The sequence below is a fragment of the Netta rufina genome (genome assembly GCF_964035555.1).
Source record: "Netta rufina genome assembly, chromosome: 3".
NCBI classification, from domain to species: domain Eukaryota; kingdom Metazoa; phylum Chordata; class Aves; order Anseriformes; family Anatidae; genus Netta; species Netta rufina.
The window spans coordinates 84298526-84321587 of record NC_140125.1 but is presented as its reverse complement, the minus strand read 5'-3'; the positions used below and the strand labels follow the sequence as shown (position 1 = coordinate 84321587).

The 23062-nt window shown below is 36.9% G+C and overlaps 1 protein-coding gene across 9 annotated transcripts in view; it reads right to left on the bottom strand.

The window, feature by feature from the left end:
* Nucleotides 1–23062, bottom strand: part of EYA4 (EYA transcriptional coactivator and phosphatase 4) — a 158412-nt gene that overhangs the window by 61043 nt on the left and 74307 nt on the right. For 8 of the 9 annotated variants that reach the window (XM_084284527.1, XM_084284531.1, XM_084284532.1 and 5 more), the window contains one exon: nucleotides 14420–14469. In XM_084284527.1, the coding sequence (XP_084140653.1) occupies nucleotides 14420–14469 (50 nt within the window). Of the gene's footprint in view, nucleotides 1–3816; nucleotides 3876–14419; nucleotides 14470–23062 lie in introns of all 9 variants that reach the window. The other variant, XM_084284536.1, reaches the window with a different exon arrangement.

The following is a 23062-nucleotide window of genomic DNA, read 5'->3' as shown; positions in this document are numbered from 1 at the left end:
TGTGGCTCCCCTCCACTCCACCTTCCCAGCCTGCAGTCTGAGATTTGTTTGATTTGATGAAGGCAGATGATAGCTTCATATGGGAAACTCTTATATTGTGATGCAATAAATTGATGCTCACACAAAAATAGAAAAGCTACGTTGACTGATACCTTCTGGACAGCTGGTTCCAAGACTCTGAGATTTCTTTTGTGGGGTGTGATGGGCACAGGTTTATTATGATACATTTTTAGTTCAGGGTATTCACTCCAGGCTCTGAAGGAAGTCTCTGTCAAGAGGTAATGTGGCATCTGAACAGATATTTCCTATTTTCTCCTTGAAAAAGGTAGATGGTAGGAGAAAATCTAACTCCAGGATCCAGGCAGAGATCACCTCAACCAGTAGTCAGAGTGAACCAGAGGCCGTTCTCTGACTTATGGCTACCTGAGGAGGAGTAGCTGAGAGAAGGGTAAAGAGAGAAACTTTCTTGGTCTGCATACAACCTGGCCCACTCTGGACCCACTGGTACATACCTAGCACAGTCCTAACAATTTCATGGCACAAATGCTCCCTTGCCATAGTCTTGGCTCATGCATGGACATGTTTTAACACCCTGCCATGAGCTTTGCCATACAGTCCACAGGCTGGGTTACAGACTTCTAGTCCCAGTGTGAACAGAAAATACAGGAAGGTACACAGGAGGTTAAACCCATGATTAACCTACTGATTAAAAAATGTGACTAAAGTAGTTTTTGAAGTCATTATGTGAGCATTTAAATAAATCAAAAGTGATAATGACACTGCAGTTCCACAGGGAGCTGTCAAATATTGAACTTACATGAAATACAGACTACCAGTTTACAGATACGTAAGGTCTAAATACCGGTCTTTGGATCACAGGGACACATTTTCAAAGAGTAGTTCACCCAGCAGCTCCCTTTTGCGCTTCTGATCACTTCCAGATGTGATCAGCGCTTATGGACCCTGTGGTTCTTACAACATGATGATCTGTGTCATAAACAAATAACAAACACTTCTGTGGAGATGGCTAACACAACCAGCAAGCCTGCGGCCTTTTCTCCCACACCACCACTTCTGTAGCACAACTGGTCAGAGGAACTTCGACTTTTCCTGCATCTCCAGCAGGTGACCAGACCCAGAGGAACAGGCAACCACCTGAACAACTGGAGGATCTCGTTGAGTCTTTCTTGGGTGCTTTTAAGTCTAATTCGGGCAACAAAGACATTTCTTACATATACAGAGTAAAGCGCACTTAGACAACTGATGATTAGCTCTGCCAACTACTAGCCTGTTGCAAATCTGTCTTTTGTTAGAAATGGCCTTTGAAGTCACCCAGCTCACTGCATATAATTTCAAAACATCTCAGGGAAAACACACAGCACCATCCTTCATTGCATAACAGCATGACTTTAACTGGAACAGTGAGACGACCATCTGGGTCCAGATATCAGTTCCTGGTATGTATCTACATTATTAATTGCAACATAACAATAGTGCCAATTTTACTCAGGTACAACAATATTTAAGCAAGCCTAATATTGGGAAATCATGGATGAGAGGCCTGTTAAAATTTCTGGGAATTTTGCTGTTGGCTTCAGTGGAGCCTGGATTGCAAGATATAAACATTAGCTCACATTTTCATAACAAGACAGCAGAGGGTGAGTTGTGTCTCTGACTCCCTGAATTGAAATGTCTGTTACATTTCAAACTAGTGATAGAAATGCATGGTTCTTTGTCAGGGATTGCCCAAGGGAAAGAAAGTCTTTCAGGTGTGCAGCATTGTACCTGATTTCAACGTAATTTCATTAGCCACCAGTACAGGGGCCTGCAAGAGCTCCATCCATCTCCAGAAAGAATGAGTTATGATTGTTGACTAAGAGTTGTCAAAAGCATGTCACTTTCACACTCAGTTCAAACTTTATATTTTAATGCAAACATTCTGAATCTTCTCTCTTATTTTTTTTTTGGTAAAGATAAAATACAGACAGCTACTGGCAAGCAAGCTTAACATGGGAAACATTAGCATGTCTCACTTTTAACAGTGAAGTTCCTCTTAAAAGTTAAACCTGATCTGAACCTTGGCTCCCAAGACAAAAATTCTGTAGCTTACTTCATGTGGAGCACATTATGTTTGGCTCTAAAACAGTTTGTGTCAAAAACAATTATTTCTCTTCTCTAATTGCAGTCACAATAATGTTATATGCTGAGAATATGAAATAAATATATGCAACTTTCTGACTGCCTGATGCTTTAACTGCTTCACCATTTAATTATTGCTATTAAGTAATAAGGTGTAGCTATGGATAACTATTCTGGATAGCAACGTACATTGAATGCGTTGCACTCATCCCTTTTCATTTTGTCCTGATATATTATGTCCTGATAAATATACTCATGCTGGTTGCCCTTTACAAATGATATTGAATTAATAAATTTAATTTTGCTTCACTATTTGTTTTCTCTAAGTCATTTTATAACTTTATAATTTAAGATCTAAAGAGCATACACAGTTTTTATGTACCTTTTTAATTTGGGTAGAATTACACAATCATAGAATCACAGAATTGTAGGGATTGGAAGGGGCCTCCAGAGATCATTGGGTCCAATCCTCCTGCCAAAGCAGGTTCCCTAGAGCAGGTTGCATAGGTAGGCATCCATAGGAGTAGGTGATTTTTCTAGGAGTCAATAAATACATGTACCTGAAGACTCTAGGGCATAATCCCTTCTGAATTGTCCCCTGGAGCTGTAAGAATGGTACAGATGCAAAATGGGAACCCTACAGTCTCAGCTCAGACTGATTCTGACAAGTGAGCTGCAGTAGGGGATACCTGCCTGTCCATGCAGACAGAGGGCAGAGGCAAGGACACAGCAGTGGCTCCAGCTACTCCATATCCCATGCCCTCCCCTCTTCCTCTCTCCTCTCCCTCCCTCACCCCTCCCCCTCCCCTGCAGAACCAAAAAACAGCATGTCTGATGCAAACTGTAAAAGGTTTGCCGGTTTGCCTGTACTTTATACCCCTGTCTGCTAAAAGCCCAATTTACACCAAATGGTTTGACCTCAGTATGACTTCTGACATTCCATCCTGCCTTTAAAAATCATAATATACCCACTTCTGTCAAAGTTTGAGGGAAAAACAGGGTATAATGAAACAAACTCTGGTGTTTTTGGTTTTTAAGGTCATGCACATCTACACTGCAGACTTCCTGGGGCTAAGACTGTAATGTTACCACACTTAGCACAGATTGCCCAGTGGTTAAAGACCAGATTAACAATACAAGGCACATGAATAGGAGACATTAATAACAACATGATTGCGTTTTATAATCTGAATGTTTTGTTTCTCAGTAAATTTTAAAATATTACTGTTGTAAAACATAGAATAATAATGATGAAACCCTAAAGGGAATGAGTATGTTTAGTACTATTTTGAGAAAGACTTGAAAAGCACTACATTATTTGAGAACACAAATTTTTTTGCATTGAATTTAATACATATAATTAGAAGGAAAATAAGATAAAACCCTGAAATAACATAAGAATAAAAGGTGATCTTATGTCTAGTCACCTGCCAATTACTTCTACAAAGAAAAGCAAGTAAAATAAATACAAAATCTTAAACATTAAAGTCATAGAGATACAGTTGTAAATTTAAATAGGAAGAAAATGAAATTCAGGAAAGAAGATGCATTCCCTTTCTGCCCTCTTCTTCGCTCAGGTCGCACAATAAATAATTCTGTTAAAAAGCCAATCCATTAAATTACTTTATTTTTGGGGGGCACTGTATATGCTTTTTTTCCATAGATCTGCCAACATACCTTCCCAAAGAATTGCTCCTGAAGTCCTGGACCTCTCTTAAATGGCAGACAAGAATCCCCTATGAATTAGATTGAGACCATCATACTCATTTTCACTTATAACCAGATCCAGATTTGAACTTAGTTTTTCAAAGGTGGAAGGCTAGTAGAAGGCAAGAATATTTCATGCTTTAAGGGGAGGTAAATTTACCTCTGCTCTACAAATGACATAAAGTAAATCCCACAGAAATTTGACAAAAACACAGACTCAGATCACAGTAAATTATATCACTTGGCAGCTAAACTGGAGAACTAAGTCCAGAATTGCCAGCAAAACTCAAGACACACATTTGGATATATGGAAAGCTTTGAGATTTCTAACAGAAAGGAGTATGCACAGGCATCTTATGAGACTCATAAAGAATCTTATCAGTTGGAAAGGAGTGTGTAAATTCTAAGGATCAGATGAAAGTTTTTTTACGTTTTTTCTTTCTTTCGTTTCTTTCCTTTTTTTTTTTTATATATATTTTTTTTAAATAAAAGCATTCAAAAGGAGAAGATAGAACAGACAGACCATCTGCAATGTAACCACATAAAAGACCCCTGGGCAAATCCAAACCCATTAGCAGAAGTGCTTGACAAATCTGCCAAAGGGCCAGATGCTGCTTATGGAGGAGTCTTTTTCCCTCCTTGTCATCTGGATCCTCTGACTTCTGTTCCCAGAGGGGGACAATGATGACTGGTACTCAGCCTAAACTCTTTGTAAAGAGAACTGAAGCACAGGAATTAGGCTACCTTAAAATAAATAGATGAGACCAAGTCTGAAATATTAAAAGGAAAACATTCTGAACATGCATACAAGTCATGTGTATAACATGCAGATGTTAGAAAACAGAAAGCAAACTTGCATTTACTTTATTTCGTTGTGGTCTTTATCTATGATTTTTTTGCAGGTCATTCTACTCATTTCTTACCTTTTTTTTTCTTTTTTCCTAATGACTGATCAGGGTCTGGCAAGATGGCAAAGAGGTGATTTTCAGTGTGCTAAATACTAGCACAACATACTAACTGCATGGTGTACTTACAGAACACATAGATTGACAGATGATATTTAAAATATATCTGAACATGTGAAATATCTAGCCAATGAATTACACCTGAAAATATTTGAGAAAAAAAAAAAAAAAAAGCAGTTCTTTTAAACAGCAACGTGTAACAATCTCTGAATAGGGAATTTGGATCTAACTGGACAATTTTTTAATATTGCATTCTTCTAGGAGCTTATTCATCTGGATTTGAAATGTAAAGTAGGTGGAACCAAATACTTTTATTATTCAGGCTCACCACTGGTAAAATATATTTGGATTATCTAAGAGGTCAAAGAAGCTGGAACAGAATTTGAATTAGTTCTCCTGTGTGCTGCTGTAATGTGATATGACAGCAAAAAATAGACTATGGAGAAAGAAAGAAAGAAAGAGAGCCCCTTCTCATTGTGATTAAATGTGCTGAACTTGAAGAACCAACACTGTCATTTTATGTCTTGAAATCCAGTTGAATTTTAGGAAAAAATCTGTAAAACTATTGGTTTAAGTAAACACACTTGCAGGCATAATCTCAGATTATATTTTTTCACTCAAAACCAGTATTTCCCCTATGCCAAGACTCAAAAATATTCAGTTCTGATTAATATATTCTTTAACTCAGAAATATATGTACTTGTTTTCCAACTCTCTGAAATTCAAGTAGACTTTGTATGAAAAAGTACTATGACTTTGCAGATCAACAAATTCAGTCTAAACTGGTCACAATGAGCAGGGGTGGGGGGATAACAGAGAGGGAAAGGGAAGTGTAATGAATGCTTACTTTTAGAGGCCAAACCCTTGGACCTCACCTCGGGGCACAAAGCACCTCTTTTGCAGAGCAGCAATATACTCACTTTACACAGAAACTAATTTCAGCCTACCAGTGACTGCCAGACTGTCACCTCGGAACGGCTGGCAAACAAGAACGCCTGGTGGTGAGCTAACGCATACTGCCTGAGCTAATAACACAACATGAAGAACAGGCAGAAAAGTGAACTTAAATACCAGTCTATGCAGCTGGTGACAGCTCAGGCTGTATGTTGGGCTGCCAGTATCCACACCATGATTTAAGAGAACCAAATTGTGTCATTTGCAGGTGGGGAGGACACTAGCCCACCACCCACACTGGTACCTGCTCAGTCCAAAATAGATGAGTAACTACCAGGTGCACACTAAGTCACTGGGATTGCTTCAGTCCTGCTCCCTCTGTGCACCTGCACCTCCAGATACAGAAAGCTGATGATGGAGAGTGACAACAGCCTTGCAAATGGACTTAAATTTTAACTCCTGCCGTCTCCATGTACATCACATTGTGTCACCTGTTTATTCAGTAGTAAAGGCAGTAAAACATGTATTATAATTTCTCTCTCATGGAATTAGCTGCTGGAGTTGCTCAACTTACATTGCAACAGCACCCGTGTATAAAAGGGAGAGAAGATAGCATTGGGAGAACTGCCCTGTGCACTGTTGTACCTGTGCTGCTACCACATTGTTCTACAGTAATGACTAAGAGATTATATTGAGTATTTCAATGTGCTTGAAAAACTCTGATAATAAAATTCATATTACATTTGTTTATATGCTTTTAGGTACTGCTTATAGGTTGCCATCCCCAGTCAAAAGTTAGTACTATGAGTGAGGTTTTTTGTGTCTACTTCTTATATATGAAATTTTGGTAAATGTTGTTGCAATCTTTTCATTTCTTCAGCTATTCTTTTTCATGTTTAGTTGTTGCGGGTTTTCTTCATACTTAACCGCCATTAATACTTAGTCATTGACACAGCTTTAGAACTTCATTTCTGCAAACCTTTCCCAGCCCTCACACAGAGAACCGGCTTGCATTTCAGTTGAAGGGCACTCACAATCCCCCTGTCTGGGATGGCAGAAAGCCATCCAACAGTAGCTCAGCATGTGTGAAGGGGTTTCATGACTGGGGTCTGCTAAATAACTTGTGCTGCTGGAGCTGACTCAGAAATCACAAAGCACTTTGGAAGTCACAATTAAAACTATTAATTATACAATTACATGGGGTCGTTCTACATGTAGACCTCCTCACAATTAACCAGAAACATTCACACATGGAAACTTGTTGCCTCTTATAGGGCACATAGAAGAGATGTGGACACAGAGATGTGGACACAGCAATATCCTGGGAGTCACTGTTATCATTCATATATAGTAGTAGTCTGTAAACTACTAACTACTCAAGATGGCAGAAAATTTTCACACAGATCAGTATGGGATAGCAAAAGGGACTTGATTTATGACTGCTGGTTATAGGATACCTTGGATGAGATCCCCACTCCAACAAATATGCAATATTTTTACCAAGTGAAATGGCTTAACAGTCTTATGTTTAGGACATGTACTTAAGATAGATAAGATATATAAGACATAAGGTCAAAGGTCATATACAGTGCATATATATAGAAAATAGCAACTATTTCTTGAAACACTGAAGTATAGATAGTTAGACAGCATTCAAAGGGATTTTAACTATTTTCAAAATACACTTTAGAGAGCAGGAATGACAGCATCTTTTTAAGGGAACAGAAAATAAATAAATACTTCTAGTTTACATTAGTACAATCCAGCATGTAGTTGATCGGTATTTTGCATTATTTACTCTATCTCCTTAATAAGACACAGTCCAATCAACATAAAAATAAACTCAGAGCTATTAAAATGTGTTTCTTTCTTTCTTGGAGAACTTTTTAATTTCCAGATGTACTATTTTTCTTTCAGTTTTTTGTATAGGTTTAAAATTATTAGCAGTGGTTGGTTCTTGCATTCTAGTAGCACAAATGCATACTAGAAAGCACTTACCTTCATAATATGTGGTGTTAGACAAAAATTCTATGCAATTGCACATAAGAGTAACTAAACAATTTCCAAATTGTTACTTCTACTAACACCTCTGTCAAAATCTTGTTTATCCTAGTCTTTTTTTTTTTTTTTTTTTTTTTTTTTTTAAGGTTATATAAGTTTCCAGTAACTGTTCAAAACTTCTTGTTTTTTTTTCTTGCTTTTGCTTGTTTCAAAGTCTGACCCACAACCGATTCAGGTTAGTGGAAGTCTTGATACTGACATGATCTGGCTTGGCATCACACAAAGAAATTATTTGTAATATAATAGAAAATATGTTATGCCTGATTTTAGCAACAACAACAACTACAACAAAACAAAACCACACAGGAATTTATAACAGAGGAAAAATATAAAAACTACAAAAATACATTAATTTTATTGTTAAAACCACAGAGATCTGTTAATATAAACCATTCCAATACTTCTCTGTGATGTCATCAGTTACCATGTGTTTGTACTCTAAATAGATTATTGCAATTTCTGTAAACATATCATATATATTTTTAGAACTCTTTGGGGGCTTGGTCCAGAGCCAATGAAAACCAACGGGCAGACAGTGACCAGCTTCAGTAGGCTCCGGGTAATCAGAAGACCAAATTTCTAAAGTTAACGCATGAGAACATCAGGGTACGGCAGGCAAAGAGACACCACACAGACTGCTCCAAAAATAGGAAAGACTTGTTCTGCCTGCAAACTACATGCCTGAAAAACATACAACACACATAGCAAGATAACATACTTGTTGCAAGTGCTGTGTGATGGTCATGGATGTTGTATGTTACAATTACGTGTATCTGCGCTGTCATCTTGCTAACTGTATTACTTTGATTGACTCAAACTGCTGAAGTGGCATGCAGACTAAATATGTGCACCAAACCTTTAATAAGTAACAGATTTGTGTAAAACATTCTCTTGACTGCAAGTTATGCCTGTGTGTCCCAGAATGCAGCCTTTATAAGAAATCTTATTCCACAATGTAGTTATTTTAAAATTGGAAAATTGTGAAACATTTTTTGCCAGCCACTGTCTTAACTGAGAAGTCTGCGCTGGATCCTGCCAAATGTTTCTCTTAGGTGAAATGTTTATAACTATAGAGAACTCACTGACATGAATGTGATATTCTGACAATCACATACTGTACCTCCTGTTGACTGAATTTTTTTCTTCCAATTCCTAAAATTACTTGTGGCAGTCTTTCAATTTTAGCTTTATTTATTCTGCCTTTTCCTAGCAAATTCATGTTGCTGTATCTGTTCCTCCTTATAGTTTGCCCCAAACCCAAGGAATACTAGCAGCCAGTAACAAAGCATTAAGCGCCATTTTTTTTTTTCTGGCTAAATAAAATTTTCTTTTTGCATGGATTCCCTTGTGGAACTGAACTGTTTTGCAGAACAGCAGAATATGAACAATCAAATAAATGCTTTCATTGGTGTATCTAGCTAGTCTTATGCTAAATCAGCAGTGGAGCAAGTAATTGCTGGTAGAGTCTGCATGGATACTCAGGAAAAGAGGAAAACATTGTCAATAGAGAGAAGTGGTTCAAATAAATAGCATCTCAGGAGCATCTTCTACACATCTACTTCACTATGAGGTGAATGTGACCTTAGGAGTCTAAATCAAACTGTCATGCCAATATCTCATTTCCTCAGATGAAGCCCATTTATCACGTCACCATGATCTACAGATTATTAAGTGTGAGATACAGTGGTGCTACACTGCTCCTGACTCTGAAAAGTGCTTCAGTTAGCCTCTAGCTTAAATAAGCTACATTTGTCTCATAAACAATTCGCTACCTTCTAATGAAAACTTTTAAGACAGATGAGAATTAAATGTAGGAGCGCATTTGGCTAAACAACAGATCAGAAAACTTGAGAGTCTGAGCTCATTCCCTTTTTACTGAACAACCAATATATATATTTTTTTCTGTTTTAATTGCTGTTACATTAATGGCAATTTCCATAGCTGTTGGTAGCTTTTATTGCTTGGCATAAAGGTCCTCTTCACTATGTAATAATAAACATTTATTGTTCATCTTCTGAGCTGCAAATAAATTGAAAAGTACTGCTGGTCTCACACTCCTACAAACTGGTAAACAAATGATTGGGTGTGCTCAAATGACCATGGGAAAGGCACAACAGCTTCTGTCACAGAACCCATCAGATGACCTGTTCTTCTTGTATTTGGGTTGATAAGTTATTAGACCTGTTAAATACAGATAAGTGCAAGGTATCATAGAATAGTTTGGGTTGGATTATTTAATTCCAATCAGCCATCAAACCTGAACTAAGAATGTGAAGGTTCTGTTGGATAAATTAGCATAAGTAAAATTTCAGGTTGTGTTTTACACAGCTCAAATTGTTATAAATGAAACACTTTTGATGATCTGGTTGTCCAGAATAAGGTGTAGGAGATACATATAATTTTCCTTTTTACTTTTGTTAAATGCACTGATGCCCATGGAAACCCTTTTAGGTAATGCACTCAGTGTTAGCATGGCTCTGGTATAGCAAATATCATGAAAACTGTATTTGTACAGTTTGTCCCAAGTTACAGGGGAATGAAGCCTTTGTCTCATGGATGCAATGTGAAAACTGTGGTAGCTCTTACTGTTATCCAATATCATCTATTTACTTGTTAATGCATTAACAACAGTAATTGTCTATGGACATGTATGTGCTATATCCTTAGCACTGTATCTTCACAAAACAAAAACAGGACTAGGTATCCAAATGCGAACAATGAAAAAATATAAAAGTCCATTTCTCATTCAGGGGGGTTGAAAGAGACTTTTAGGATGAAGGAACGGAAAAAGGAATGCATATCTTTTAAATCTTACAATGTGGTGCACTTTTAAAAAGGCGGGTGTGGAAGGCCAGAACAGCAATCATCTATGAAGGCCAGAACAGCTGCAATCTATGCTGAAAGCCTCACTGAAACCCACATTAATTTGAAATATTGGCGTTTTTTAAACATGCAAAAATCCTGTTTTTTTCGGACAGCCTATTTATCTGGCAACTGTGTCTCTGTGGATGTGATTCACCAGTAATCATCATTAGTGAATTTGCTTTTCAGCAATACATAGGAACAAACTTTGTCTAACTGGTACTTACATAATAGCTACTTCTCCAGGAAGAAAATGAACTGTCTCATCTGTCAGAAAAATCTTATTAATTCTTCTGCAGATTCTTCTATCCTCTATGAAGGGCAAAAAAGCCCTATAATCAGTGGACTTAGAGGAAGCTGCAGATGACTGATAAATTTTCCCTTTGCAGGGACTTCCTCTTCCTCTCCTCTCTATTTGATTTTATAACCCAGCAAACTAGATATCTTTGGCCAGATCTCAGTTTGTAATGTGACCTTGATCTTAAAGTAGAATTTCTGACAGGACTGGTAGGAAGGAGAAGGGAGATAGAAAGGGGAAGGGAAGGACTTTGGGCTAGCAGTGACATGTTCATCAAGCAGTCTGTTGTCACAAAGAAAGATGCTGCCCTGGGTTGTATAGCCAAAACCAATGTGTTGTAGCTGACAGTGAAATGGAGAATGGGACACAGTATTTACCATTTTACCGGACTTCACGTATATTCTAGTGTTTAACTCATTTTCATAGGAATATCTTGAGGTACGAGGCTGTAATTGTAGCTTACAAGTTTTAGGGCAACAAAATACTTGATTATTAATATTAAAAACACTTCTCTGATTATCTATGTAAAAATGGAGCTATAACAACTGCAAACAAGTTAACTTCCATGCATTGCACTAGTTTTCAGTGTTTCTTATATAATATTAAATAAAATGTAGGAGCTGTTCAGCATATTTAGGGGATCAGTCCCATTTATACCTAGTATGTAAGACAATTAAAAGCAATGTGTGTTTATAGGCTCTGAACTTTTCCTAATCTCACTAGTGAATTTTATACATGGCCAGAGTGATGGAGTTGTCACCCATGCATGTCACTTCTGTCTTGTCAGTCCTGTAGTATGATAGCCAGAAAGTCCCGACCTTTCTGGCTCCAGGAAGATATAATAATTTTGCCCAACTAGACAGCTACTTAGACATGCAGGGTGAATTTGATTTTATTACAAAATTATGTAGAAAGAATGTCTTAGTATTGCTATACCCACAATACCATCATGATAGGTTTAATGCGTAAACAATCTGAGAAAGGTATTTACAAACAGCTCGTAGGGGTTTGGAAGGGGTTTGCAAAATAACCCTCAAGAGACCTAGACAGAATTTGTAGAAGTAATTTGTGAGTTACAATTTGTGACAGAGATACAGAAGATCCATTCATGGTTTTTTGTGTGTTTATAATGCCGTGGATGCCTACCCACCATGACTTCAGTTCTTAACCACAGTTACCTGTGTGTGTCTGCAGTTTATCTGTGGAGATAATAACCATTTTTGTATTAAAAAAACAATACTGGTGACAGTTGACTTTTATTGTCTATATAACTGGATACTTCTAGGAAGCATTTTTGATATGCTTCATAGGTGTTTTTTTTTTCTTCTTTTTTTTTTTTTTTTTTTTCCTGAAGGGAATTTACTAGTTACATCTGCAGTTTGAATGTTTCTTTCTAAAAGACGAACCAAGGCCAAGCAAGACAAAGAATCTGCTGATACATACATGTCACTCCAAGAATTCTCCTGACAAAGTTCCCACACCCAGTTTAATTACTTCCCTACTGTAAAAACACTTTCCATCTGCATTTATTGTAATAGTTTCAAATCCAAAACCAACACACTATAAAGCTAGCTAAATAAATGAATGATATTGGCCTTAGGTCCCAAGCCAGGAGCTATTCTGTAAGGCTGTGTGTCTCCAGCATTCATTTTTATGCTGATGTTTCATTTTATGTGCAATGTTTTCACTTAAGACTTGTTTAGAGAATTACCTTGCTCCAGGCTTTCAAGTGTTATGTGCTGTGCGGTGCCCCCTAGCGCTGCTGCAGTCAAAGGCTGTCAGAGACTCCCTTGGAAGACCCAAGTCCCACCGCGGATCGAGATCTGACAAAAAATGTTTGCTGCAGGCTGTATACACAGCATTACACACACAGGTCAGGAACGTTAATTTCGACTGTTTCTGATATATCCTCAAACTGAGACCTTGGAGCTCCAAATGAAAAGTATTTTGGGTTTTCCTCATTAAAAAACAAACAAACAAAAAAAAAAACTACCTGATTTCTCCTCCAATTTGACTATTTGTAACATGGTAACATGGTTTCCCTCTTACACTTGGTAGAAAAAAGGTTTTCTGTTCCTCACACCAGGTATGAAGAATTTAATTACAATTCTTAAGAAATTTCCCAATGTGCAGAGATAATGAGAGTATGCTATATCCTGGATCCTCAAGCTTGTTGCAATTCATAGTCTGATGAAACAACATCCATGGATTCTTCATAATTTTAAATGTTAGAGATATAACAGTCTTCTTTAAAATTACATCCATGCACAAGTATTGTGATAAGTGGAGATTTGTGATGCCATCAAAGTTCTTGGATAGAGCTTGATCTTTATAACAAAATTTAAACCAAAGCAGCAGGACAGCAGATACATTTTTCATTTATAAGTTATTAAATGAGAACCAAAGGACAAAATATGCTCCAGAGTATGCAAAACTACTACTGATTTCACTGGAAGCGTATCAGAACATTGAATTTTATATTCCCTTATATACATTCAGCTCTTACCGAACTAAATGAAAGGCAAGGATGTATTCATAAGGGACTCGAGAAGCTAATCAAAGAAACTCAGACAGCGCACTGCATAGCTCAAGCCACAGATACTACATTGGACTTTAACATTACATGTGGCCCCCAGCTCCCAGAGGATGCTGCTGCAACAGTGACACAAAGCTGAGGATGGGATTTGGCAAACCTTGAATTACTTAGCTTTTCTGAGTTTTAATCACAATGTTAGCATGATTGCAATTTTTGTGAAAATTAAATAGTTCTGTAGAGAAGCAAGACAAAGATAGTCAAAAAGCACTGCAAACCACCAAATCTTAAGAAAATCACCCACTGTGGCTCAACAGTTTACTAATTAACAGAAATACACAAACCTAAAATGATTGCTACTTCACCTGCTTGCTATTACACATGCTTGTACCTCCACGTGCAAAACATAGAAATTAAATGCATCTCCTGTTCCCCATGTACATGAAATTAGAAAAGACAGTGTCTGAAAAGTTTCATTTTAAAGAATACATGGCTTCTTCCTAACTTATAAACACAGTGCCATGCTTTTTGGAAGTGAAAAAAAAAAAAAAAAAGTTTTGATAAAGGTAAATTTTCACAAATTAAGACAGAACTGCCCACACAGAAAATAAACTGTATTACTAGTAAACATCAGGTTTCTCAGAAAAGGGACAAAATAAGAAAAAAATAAAAGAAATTTGATTACATAGATTTCTTTATGATATTTCTTAGGATTTTCTTTTAAATCGAGAATCATAATTCAGCATTATGGCACAATTTATACTTATCAATCGTGATGCTAATCATCATCTCAAACTGAGGGAAAACCTTCTAGAGCAAAAAGCACTTAAAATTAACCTAGTTCTTCACTCTTTGCAAAGCAGGTCTCTCGCACACAGTGCTATGTATCTGCCGCTCAGCTCTGTATCATGCTGCACCACCAAGCTGCAGGCAGTCAGCACTTGCTTTTCGTTACCGTACCTGGTGTTCGGAGGCTCTGACACATCTGATTCTGTACACGTTTTCTTTACCTGCAAAAGCAAAGGATTTCCACAGTTACTCTCACTTGAAACACAACTTCCTAGCTTACCGTTCACACACTTACATTGCTTAAAGTGGATGCAGCTCTGCTCACCATGATCTCTATAAAATACTTCCCGCATTTTACAGCAGCAGTATGCAGTACTAAACAGTGTGTTTCATTATTATCCCATGAACGGCTGCCAACTGCACTTCCCTAGGCTCCATTAGTATGTAAAATGTTCAGCTAAAATAGCTTGGGAGTAGCCTAACTGGGAACAAAGAAAGCAAAGAACCAGGTTCCCCACTTGGAAACCAGAAAGCCATACTGTTCTCAGCTCAGCAAAGAAATGTTTTCCCTATTGATACTGCTTCTGTTTCCTGCTAAAGCTCACAATAATAAACACTAGATTTTGGGGCAAAGTGCAGTGCTAGCTAAATAATTCATACACTAATTTTCATTTTGTGGATCTGCTAACTGTATGTTAAATGTATTTTCCTAATGCATCAATGAACTTAAAACACAACATAGAGCATTTGCACACATATTTGCAATATATAATCACATAAACGGTAGTTTGACTTCCAATACATTGCTGTTAGCCAATTAAGGGTGAAAAAAAAATCCATTACTTTCCAATAACAATATAAAACTGTTCTCTTACAGACCAACTATCTCTTTGGGATCTTCAGGATTTTCTGCAAAAAATTTAACTGTACCTTCTGGTAACCTAAACTTTTCATACCTTCAGCAGAGAAACAAGCATTCTGATCACTTGTGTGCTAATGCAGAATCCAGGGTTGTCTAGGAGGTTTCAAAATTCCATTTTACAGCCATCTAGAAATACTCATAGTCACTCAAATTCACTTCATGTGACTTGCACAATACAAAGGACATTCTGATTACAATTAGCATGTGCTCAATGACAGTTTTTGAGATTATCTTGCATCAAAAGATTTTCCTATAACTTCTTGCTACTTTAAAAGCATTTTTGAAAAAAAAAAAAAAAAAAAGATTGTGACCAACTCAATTCTGTTGAAGTCAAAACTACAAATATTCACCAGCTCCAAATGAAAAAGGATTAGGTTAATGCTAAGTATTTTCTTTGAAAACCTTGGCTGAATGCCATGCAATATCACTCAAAGATGTCTAAGTACAAGCATGGAGTTAAGGGTGGTCATTATTGTTCTTCATTTAAGTTCTAGGTATTCAACAGACAACATAGTTACATGCGTGGTTATTCACAGAAATCAGTTTTCAGTAGCAATAATGAAAGTTTCCCCAAAGAAAAGAATGTAAAACTTAAAAGAACTTAAAGCTGTATTTATTGCTATACAGTAACACCCAAAACATTAAAAAAGCAGAAAACACAAAGAATCTTCTAAATATTTTGTCTTGCTTGATTTTTGCTACAAAACCGTTTTCCGCCTATCCAATTATCAGTTTCATCACTGCTAATTTTCAGCCTCATGGATTTTTTCTTCAGTGTTCATACTGTGCTACTCCATGGACTTTGTAGTTTCAGCATATTGTGGAAACGTGATGGAGCAGAGACTCAGCCTGAAGGACAATGAAAGCCTATGTAAGTCTATTCCATAAATATTTAGACACAAACATTATTGCTACATATTTTTTTTTGTTCACTACATTATTATTAAAGTAATACTAGATTTGAAATACATTAAAAAAATTGAGGTATAAGCACGTGATTGAGTACCAAGTAAATGCCCACAATTTGTGCTAAGGTACAAACAAGAAAAATACCCACTCAGATTAGTGTACTGAGTGTCAACACTAGAGGCAATTGTTCAAAACAGTAATTCAAAATCATTCAAAGAAACTGATTTTGAAAGAGCCCTTCCTTAAGAGACAGGTGTGTACTTTCAGAAGCAGACTTTCTCAACAAGAAGTTATGGAGGGATTTGACCAGAAAATAATGTTTCAATTTTACATAGAAAATTTAATATATAAATGCATCTAATTAATGTATGCAGTAAAACCCCCAGTTAAGCTTTTTCCTTGTCTCTAACATATATTACTTCTGGGCTATTTTTGCCATCTCTTTGCTGTTAAGTTTACAGGCATTTACCTTTGTCAGTTCCCACCAATAGCACTTTGTCATATTTGCACCAGGGCTCAGATCTCAATCCCCAGGTCAGGAGAGTTCAACCATGCACTTCAGCCAGTGCTTGCAGAGTCTGACAGTCACCCAGCACATCCTAACACCCTGATTGTGCAAAGTGATGGCAGGTCCTTTGGTGGGCAATTACCACAGAAGCCCAAAGATAATTCAAACATACACTAAAGCTGTTTGAGCACTTCCGGCATACACAACACATTAAGAGCCCTGATATTCCTGGGCAGGGAAGAGAAGGACTTCTCCAAGTTATGCAGAAGTTGTGTAGTCACAGACAAGTTGTCCTACCCCTGCTCACACAACTACTGCCTCTTGTTTTGACCAACATTAAACAAATAAATTGAGATGACTGAAAGATTATGCACTACCTGCACGGTGAACATGGGCACTACCTGCATGGTGATCATATGAAAAATATATATATATATATATGTATATCGTTATATTTTAAAATTTAGAAAAGCCACAGTCCACTTGTATCAAAAAGACTCACCTCCTGTGAGGTGGAACAAACCCTAGGGAGAAACAAAAACAAAACAAACAAACAAACAAAGAGTACTAAATGTTCAAGAATATTGCAATGAAACAAAATACTTGCAAAATAAGAATATTTCAAGTTTTCAGCTTGGTATGTATGCAGTTTGTGATCATTGTCTGAGGAAGCGTGCAGTATGAGCACACTATATATACTTGTCTTTTCCTTTGAGACTGAATGTAAACTTCATTATGCATCTTTAGGGTCTCTCTTTGAGAGAAAAGACTTAATAAATAAAAATGTTATTTCTTAAAGGAGGATCAGGCATGGGATTTTCTTTCAAGTGGCTGTATGGAATGAACACCATTTCACTTTAGGGCTACTCAAGTAGCAAAACATATTTTGTTATTCATAAAATTATGCCACCCTTGAAGGTGAACAGAAAATCACTGTGAAAACTTATGATCAAAGACTAAATATCATTTCCTTTGTCTTCAGCTGCACTGTTTTTCCTCTTAATCTGCTTTGCTGACTGTTTTCAAAATAATTAACTTTCACTAACACCACATTTATTTACATTCACATGTGTTAAATGTTATAAAAAGAACCTTTTTCTTTACTCCTACTCTGTTTTCCGTTCCCCCCCCCTCTGTTTACACAGGTTTTCTCACCATTTCAGTTATATGCTTGTTGAGAATCATTCACTAGAGTGGTAAGATATCAGTTTCAGTTGTTTTTGAATTTTACAAAATAGTGCTGAAATCTCCTACCCTGTCTGCCTACTACAAAATGCTTGAAATGTTTCAGCTAAAAATACTTAAATCCAATTTTTTAAGAAAACACGCTATTGAGTTCATATTTTGAGTCATGTAACTATGCTGTTGTGCCCATATGGCTTTAGTGCCCATAAATTCTAAGGCAGAATCCCAGAACTGGAAGTGGGTGAGTATAAGGTGTACTGGTACCCAGGGATCATCATCTCTGTGAAAGGGTGTCCAAATTTTTTTAGGTTTATAAGCTTCTAAGAGCTCTGTTTTCACACCATTAGTGGAGTCCTCTTGTAATCTGGCTCCTGAATTTTTGAAGACCCTATCTGTACTGAATGCTCTTGTTCTCAAAGAAGCTGGAGCCAAGTAAGAATTATTAATTACTTCTCTTGACTGTCAGAAGCACCTGTGGCATCAGGAAGGGGACTATCCTTTACTTGGTCAGTTCAATGTCCCTCCATGAAAACACCTGGGCAATGTCAACAAATAGAAAAATCCTGTAGCCTCAAATATGGGGAGGAGGAACAGGAGAAAAATCTTAACAGGGAGAGGGGACAGAAACTGTGATGCAAAAGAAGAAGAGGATCTGCAAGTGGCAAAATCAGAGATCAGAAGCCAGCTGAAAAAAAAAAAGTGGCTAACATAGGGATTGGTGTGGATAGTGGAGGAGTACTGCGGCTTGTTGGGGCAGGACAGAACAGCACATCTTGCTCTCCTCTAATAAGATTTGGGAGTAAAAACCATAATGACAAGCCTGTGCAATCACGGTGAAAGTCACTAGTAGAGTCTTTATTTACCAGTCTACACAGAATAACAGTATATTTCTGGTACACCATCTACACTGCACGTCTAATTAATGATCCAAGCTGGGAAACTATACTTTGAACTTACAAGATGGTGCACAAATGTTACGTTTAACCAGAAAAATGATGGTATAATTTGCCTCAAATTGGTGACAACTTTAGTCAATGTTTTATACAATTTCTGCCTTAATTTCTGCCTTGGTTCTTCAGATTTCAAACATAAACACTGTTTTAAGTGTCTGATACTGTGATGGCAGTATGAAAATGAGACGTATTTATTAAACACTGAAGAACTTTGGTGAATGTATTTTAGAAATATCTACAGGACAAAGAATGATTTTATAGTCATTCTGTAATTTAGGTGCTTCATGTTTAACAAATATAGACTGAGGAACATAAAAAGAAAAATCTAACTACGCATTCACTGAAAAAAAAGTAGATATCCCCTGGAAAGCCTAGTGTGTCATGTAATAAGAGCCACACCATAATGCATAAGAGACTAGATTTCCACAGGCCATATTAATTCTGGCATTTCCTTGCTTCTGATGTTTTCCTTTGCAACGTTAACATCCTTTTAACATGATTTTATTGGACCTCATTACACTAGATGTTAAACCATGAACTGGTCCTGCTCTGCGAGGTGTTCTCGCACACACACTCATAGTATTAAACTCATAATGCAACACAGGTGAGAAATCCCTTCTAGCACTTACAGTAAGCACAGCTGAAAAATCTTGCAACATCAGCAGTAAATTATTCTGGCAATGAATCTGCTGAGCTCCCTCACCTACGACATAAAATATGGTCTTGAGCACCCCTCCCAGACTGGTGATCATGGGGAACCTGCAATGTTTTGGGTCCGAATGAAGTAGCTCTGCATGGTGGAGCTGTGGAAGATGTGATATCAAGGAGACAAGAGTGAAGAGGGAAAAAATCTTTGCAGATGCAAAGACATCTCAAAGCATATCTACATGCTTGTTCAGCCTGTGGTAATGCCACCTCTGATTGGTCTGGAGCATGGGCACACCAAGTGCACTTCTACTGTCTAGATGCTTCCCTACAGTAAGTTACTGTTGTGTGAAAGCTCACCAGCTCCTACTGACCAGCAAGGGAGAGGTCCAACTCTGTGGAATGAGCAGGGAAGGATGGGGAATTCAGGGGAATATTTAATGGACATATAGGAAAAGAGTTTAGCTCAGGATGTCTGTGCAAGTGAAGAGTACAGTAGTTTATAGTTCAGATATTTTTTATGTGCTGACTTCAACACTCCTTACATACAGCTCTATAACCATCTTGATGATAAAATCCTTATAAAAGAGACTGTCTGTACAATGCCTAGTATAACAAGGATTTCCTTTGCTATCACGACACCCTTCATTACTACTATAAAACAAATAAATTAATAATTTATTGGCCTGCAAAAACAAGGCAAGGACTAGCTTAAAGATACAGTGCTAAGGTACAGTAACAAGTTGTAGGCATTCTATACATGTGTATGTTTTTAAACTGATTTTAAGAAAATATACAAATATTATTGAGAATTAAGCAGGCTTTTGATGGCCAAATTCAAATAATACTATAGCTATGCATACATATGAAGAGAAAATCTCAGTGAAGATTCTGCAGGGAGAAACAGAAATGCTGAAGTCATTTAGAGAAATATCTGAAAATAATTCTAAATAATCCCAAATTCTCAACTGAATTTTTCACAGTAAATCAGTTATGTTACGCTTCTAAGTCTCATCAGGATTTCAGTTACTTAAGACTAATAACAATAAAATTTTACAATATAAATTTATATGAAAGTATAAATAATTAATGCAATGCTTTAGTTACTTACCATCAGGTATTAACTAGGTTTCTGACTTAGTTAAAAACTCAAACACTGATTCTACTGCTGAGTGACAGATCTTGACACATATGCTTTTGTCAATTTTTGTACATTGATTTTTTTTTCATTATTTTTTTCCACAGTGAAGAACTGTACATCATTGTATTTTATCTGAATCACATCCTGAGGTAGATTTATTGTATCTCGGTGGAGCTAAAAATATAACAGCTCTAATTTCAATGGAAGAATGAAGGGAAAATTGCTATAAGAATCAACTTAACTTCAAGAAGAAATTTGAAGAAATTCACTAGATTAAATTTAGTTAAGTATTAAAGTTCTGTTTTTTGTTTGTTTGTTCAAGTTTTCCATTAAATCCTTTGTCTGCAACACTAACTACAGTAATGAAGAGGGATGGCTCCTGGTAAATTTTTGTGCTTCATAGCCTCAGCTTCTCTGAACATTGTCTATACTAATTTGAAGAAGGCATTATCACTGACAAAGCATGTTGAGCATCTGTTAAATACTTCCGCTTTTTGAGATGACTCTCTGTAATCACTTATAATCACCAATTATCATTGTAATCACCAATATTTCAGATCTCCTGAATAGACCACTGTAGATGATAATGAGAATGAAACTTTGACAGGAACCAGCCTGACAGGCCAAGAGGCTGCAATGCTGTGTTGTATTTCCCATAGATCTTCTTGCACCAGGCTGGAACGATGACTACTGCCACACTAGAGCCCTTTGCTGGTGTGCACAGTACATAGGAAATGAAGTAACAAGGGATTTAATCAATCCAGGTAAATATATTTTTTCATACTTACTTACCGACCATAATGACTGTTTCTTTCAGGAATATTTCACAGTCTTATGGCTGACACAAATCCTGGTGCTAATTACATCAGAAGGATTTACCTAATATAAAACTGGGTTTGTATTTGCGAAGTTTTACAGAAGAAGGTCTAATTAAGATGTATTCATGGCATAAACTGATAAAATCTGAGACAACCTTACCTCCTAAATTTTCTCATTCATAGGCTATCTTTAGGGTCAAAACTTTCCTTCCCTGGTACTTTCTTACCAGTGGAAGGGTTTCATACATGTTTGTTTTTGCAAACTGATTAATGGGTTCACTCAGTTCAGAGTTCTAAGCTTCTTTCAGTTTTTTTTTGTGTTTTTTTTTTTTTTTTTCCTCTTTTATATATATACCTGAAAACATTTTTAAAACACATTTTAAATTGTCTTTGGCACAAGTGCACTTTCAAAAATATCAAAGGGTGCGATGGTCTAGTCGTAATTTAAGTCATGGGACTCTGTAAAGTACTATCTTCTTGCAAGGAAATGCCTTTACTAATACACTGTGGGGAAAAAATATATATATATTTTTTTTCTTTTTGTTTGTTTGCATTAGATGAAAGAAGGAAATATACCTTTCCTCAACTGGTGGAGCAGGCAGGGAAAATGCCATACCACAATAGCACTTTTTGTTTCAGCATCAGTTACCTAATAGCTCAGAGCTTACAGAACACTTTCCCCTGCCCTACTGGGAGGATGGGCCATTGGGTTGGCTTCTTTCCCAGAAAGAAAGAAAGGAGCTAGCTCCCCATTCAGCAGTTGCAAAGGCAAGGAAGCTCCACCAGTCTGGAGCAGGGAGAAACTAATTTATCGTCCAAGTCAGGTTCAGGAAGAAATACTAAAGTACTACCATACTACCACTGGAAAACTCTCTTACCCCACTTTTTTTTCCCCTTTCTTTCATTCCCTCTCTTTCTCTCTCTCTCTCTCTCCCTTTTTTTTTTTTTGGACCGTTTGTTTTTTAAAAAATGAAGTTAAGTCTGTGGTCTGCTGTTGTCTTGTCAAATCAGCAGTATGCATCAGTGCAGCTGAATCTCCAAGTACTACTTCAGTGCCTCCCCACTATCTACAAAGTGGAAATCAGCTAGAAGATACTGAAAAACACTTACTGTTTTTATTTCAGTTACGGTCCCATGATCTCTCTCAGACTTGCTATAATCCCACCATTTTTAATTAGTTTTAAGTGTATTCTTTTTTAAATCTAAATATTCTTAGATATCATTGATCTCTTTTTTCAGCAGAGAAACACAGTGAGATACAGGAAAAGAGCCATGCTATTCACTGCTGTCTACATTTAGTCTTGTGATTCCCCAGCTCCACAGATACATTGTAAGGAAACATACTGAAAATGCTTTAGAGTTATCATTCGATATTTAAAGGAATAACAAGTTATCTCCTGTTATATGCATAAAATTCAGTGCCCCCTCAAAAAAAAAACTGAATTATTTTCTTTCCTCCTGCTTTTCAAAACTAACTAGGGCCAAAAAATGCAAAGGAAAAAAAAAAAAAGTAAACTTTGAAGCTGAAATTTAAAGCAATGAAAGTCAGGAAGTTCAAAAGTTAACGTTCCTATGGCTGTGTTAACTTGGCCATGTTGCAAATACATCATGCAAATACTTCAAGTTATTTTGTTAAAGGCACATAGTACTGTGCCATAAAGCATAATAAAACACTCTGTTTTCTTTTCATGTGGAAACCATCTTGTATCAACAGCGATACAGTGTCCAGTGCT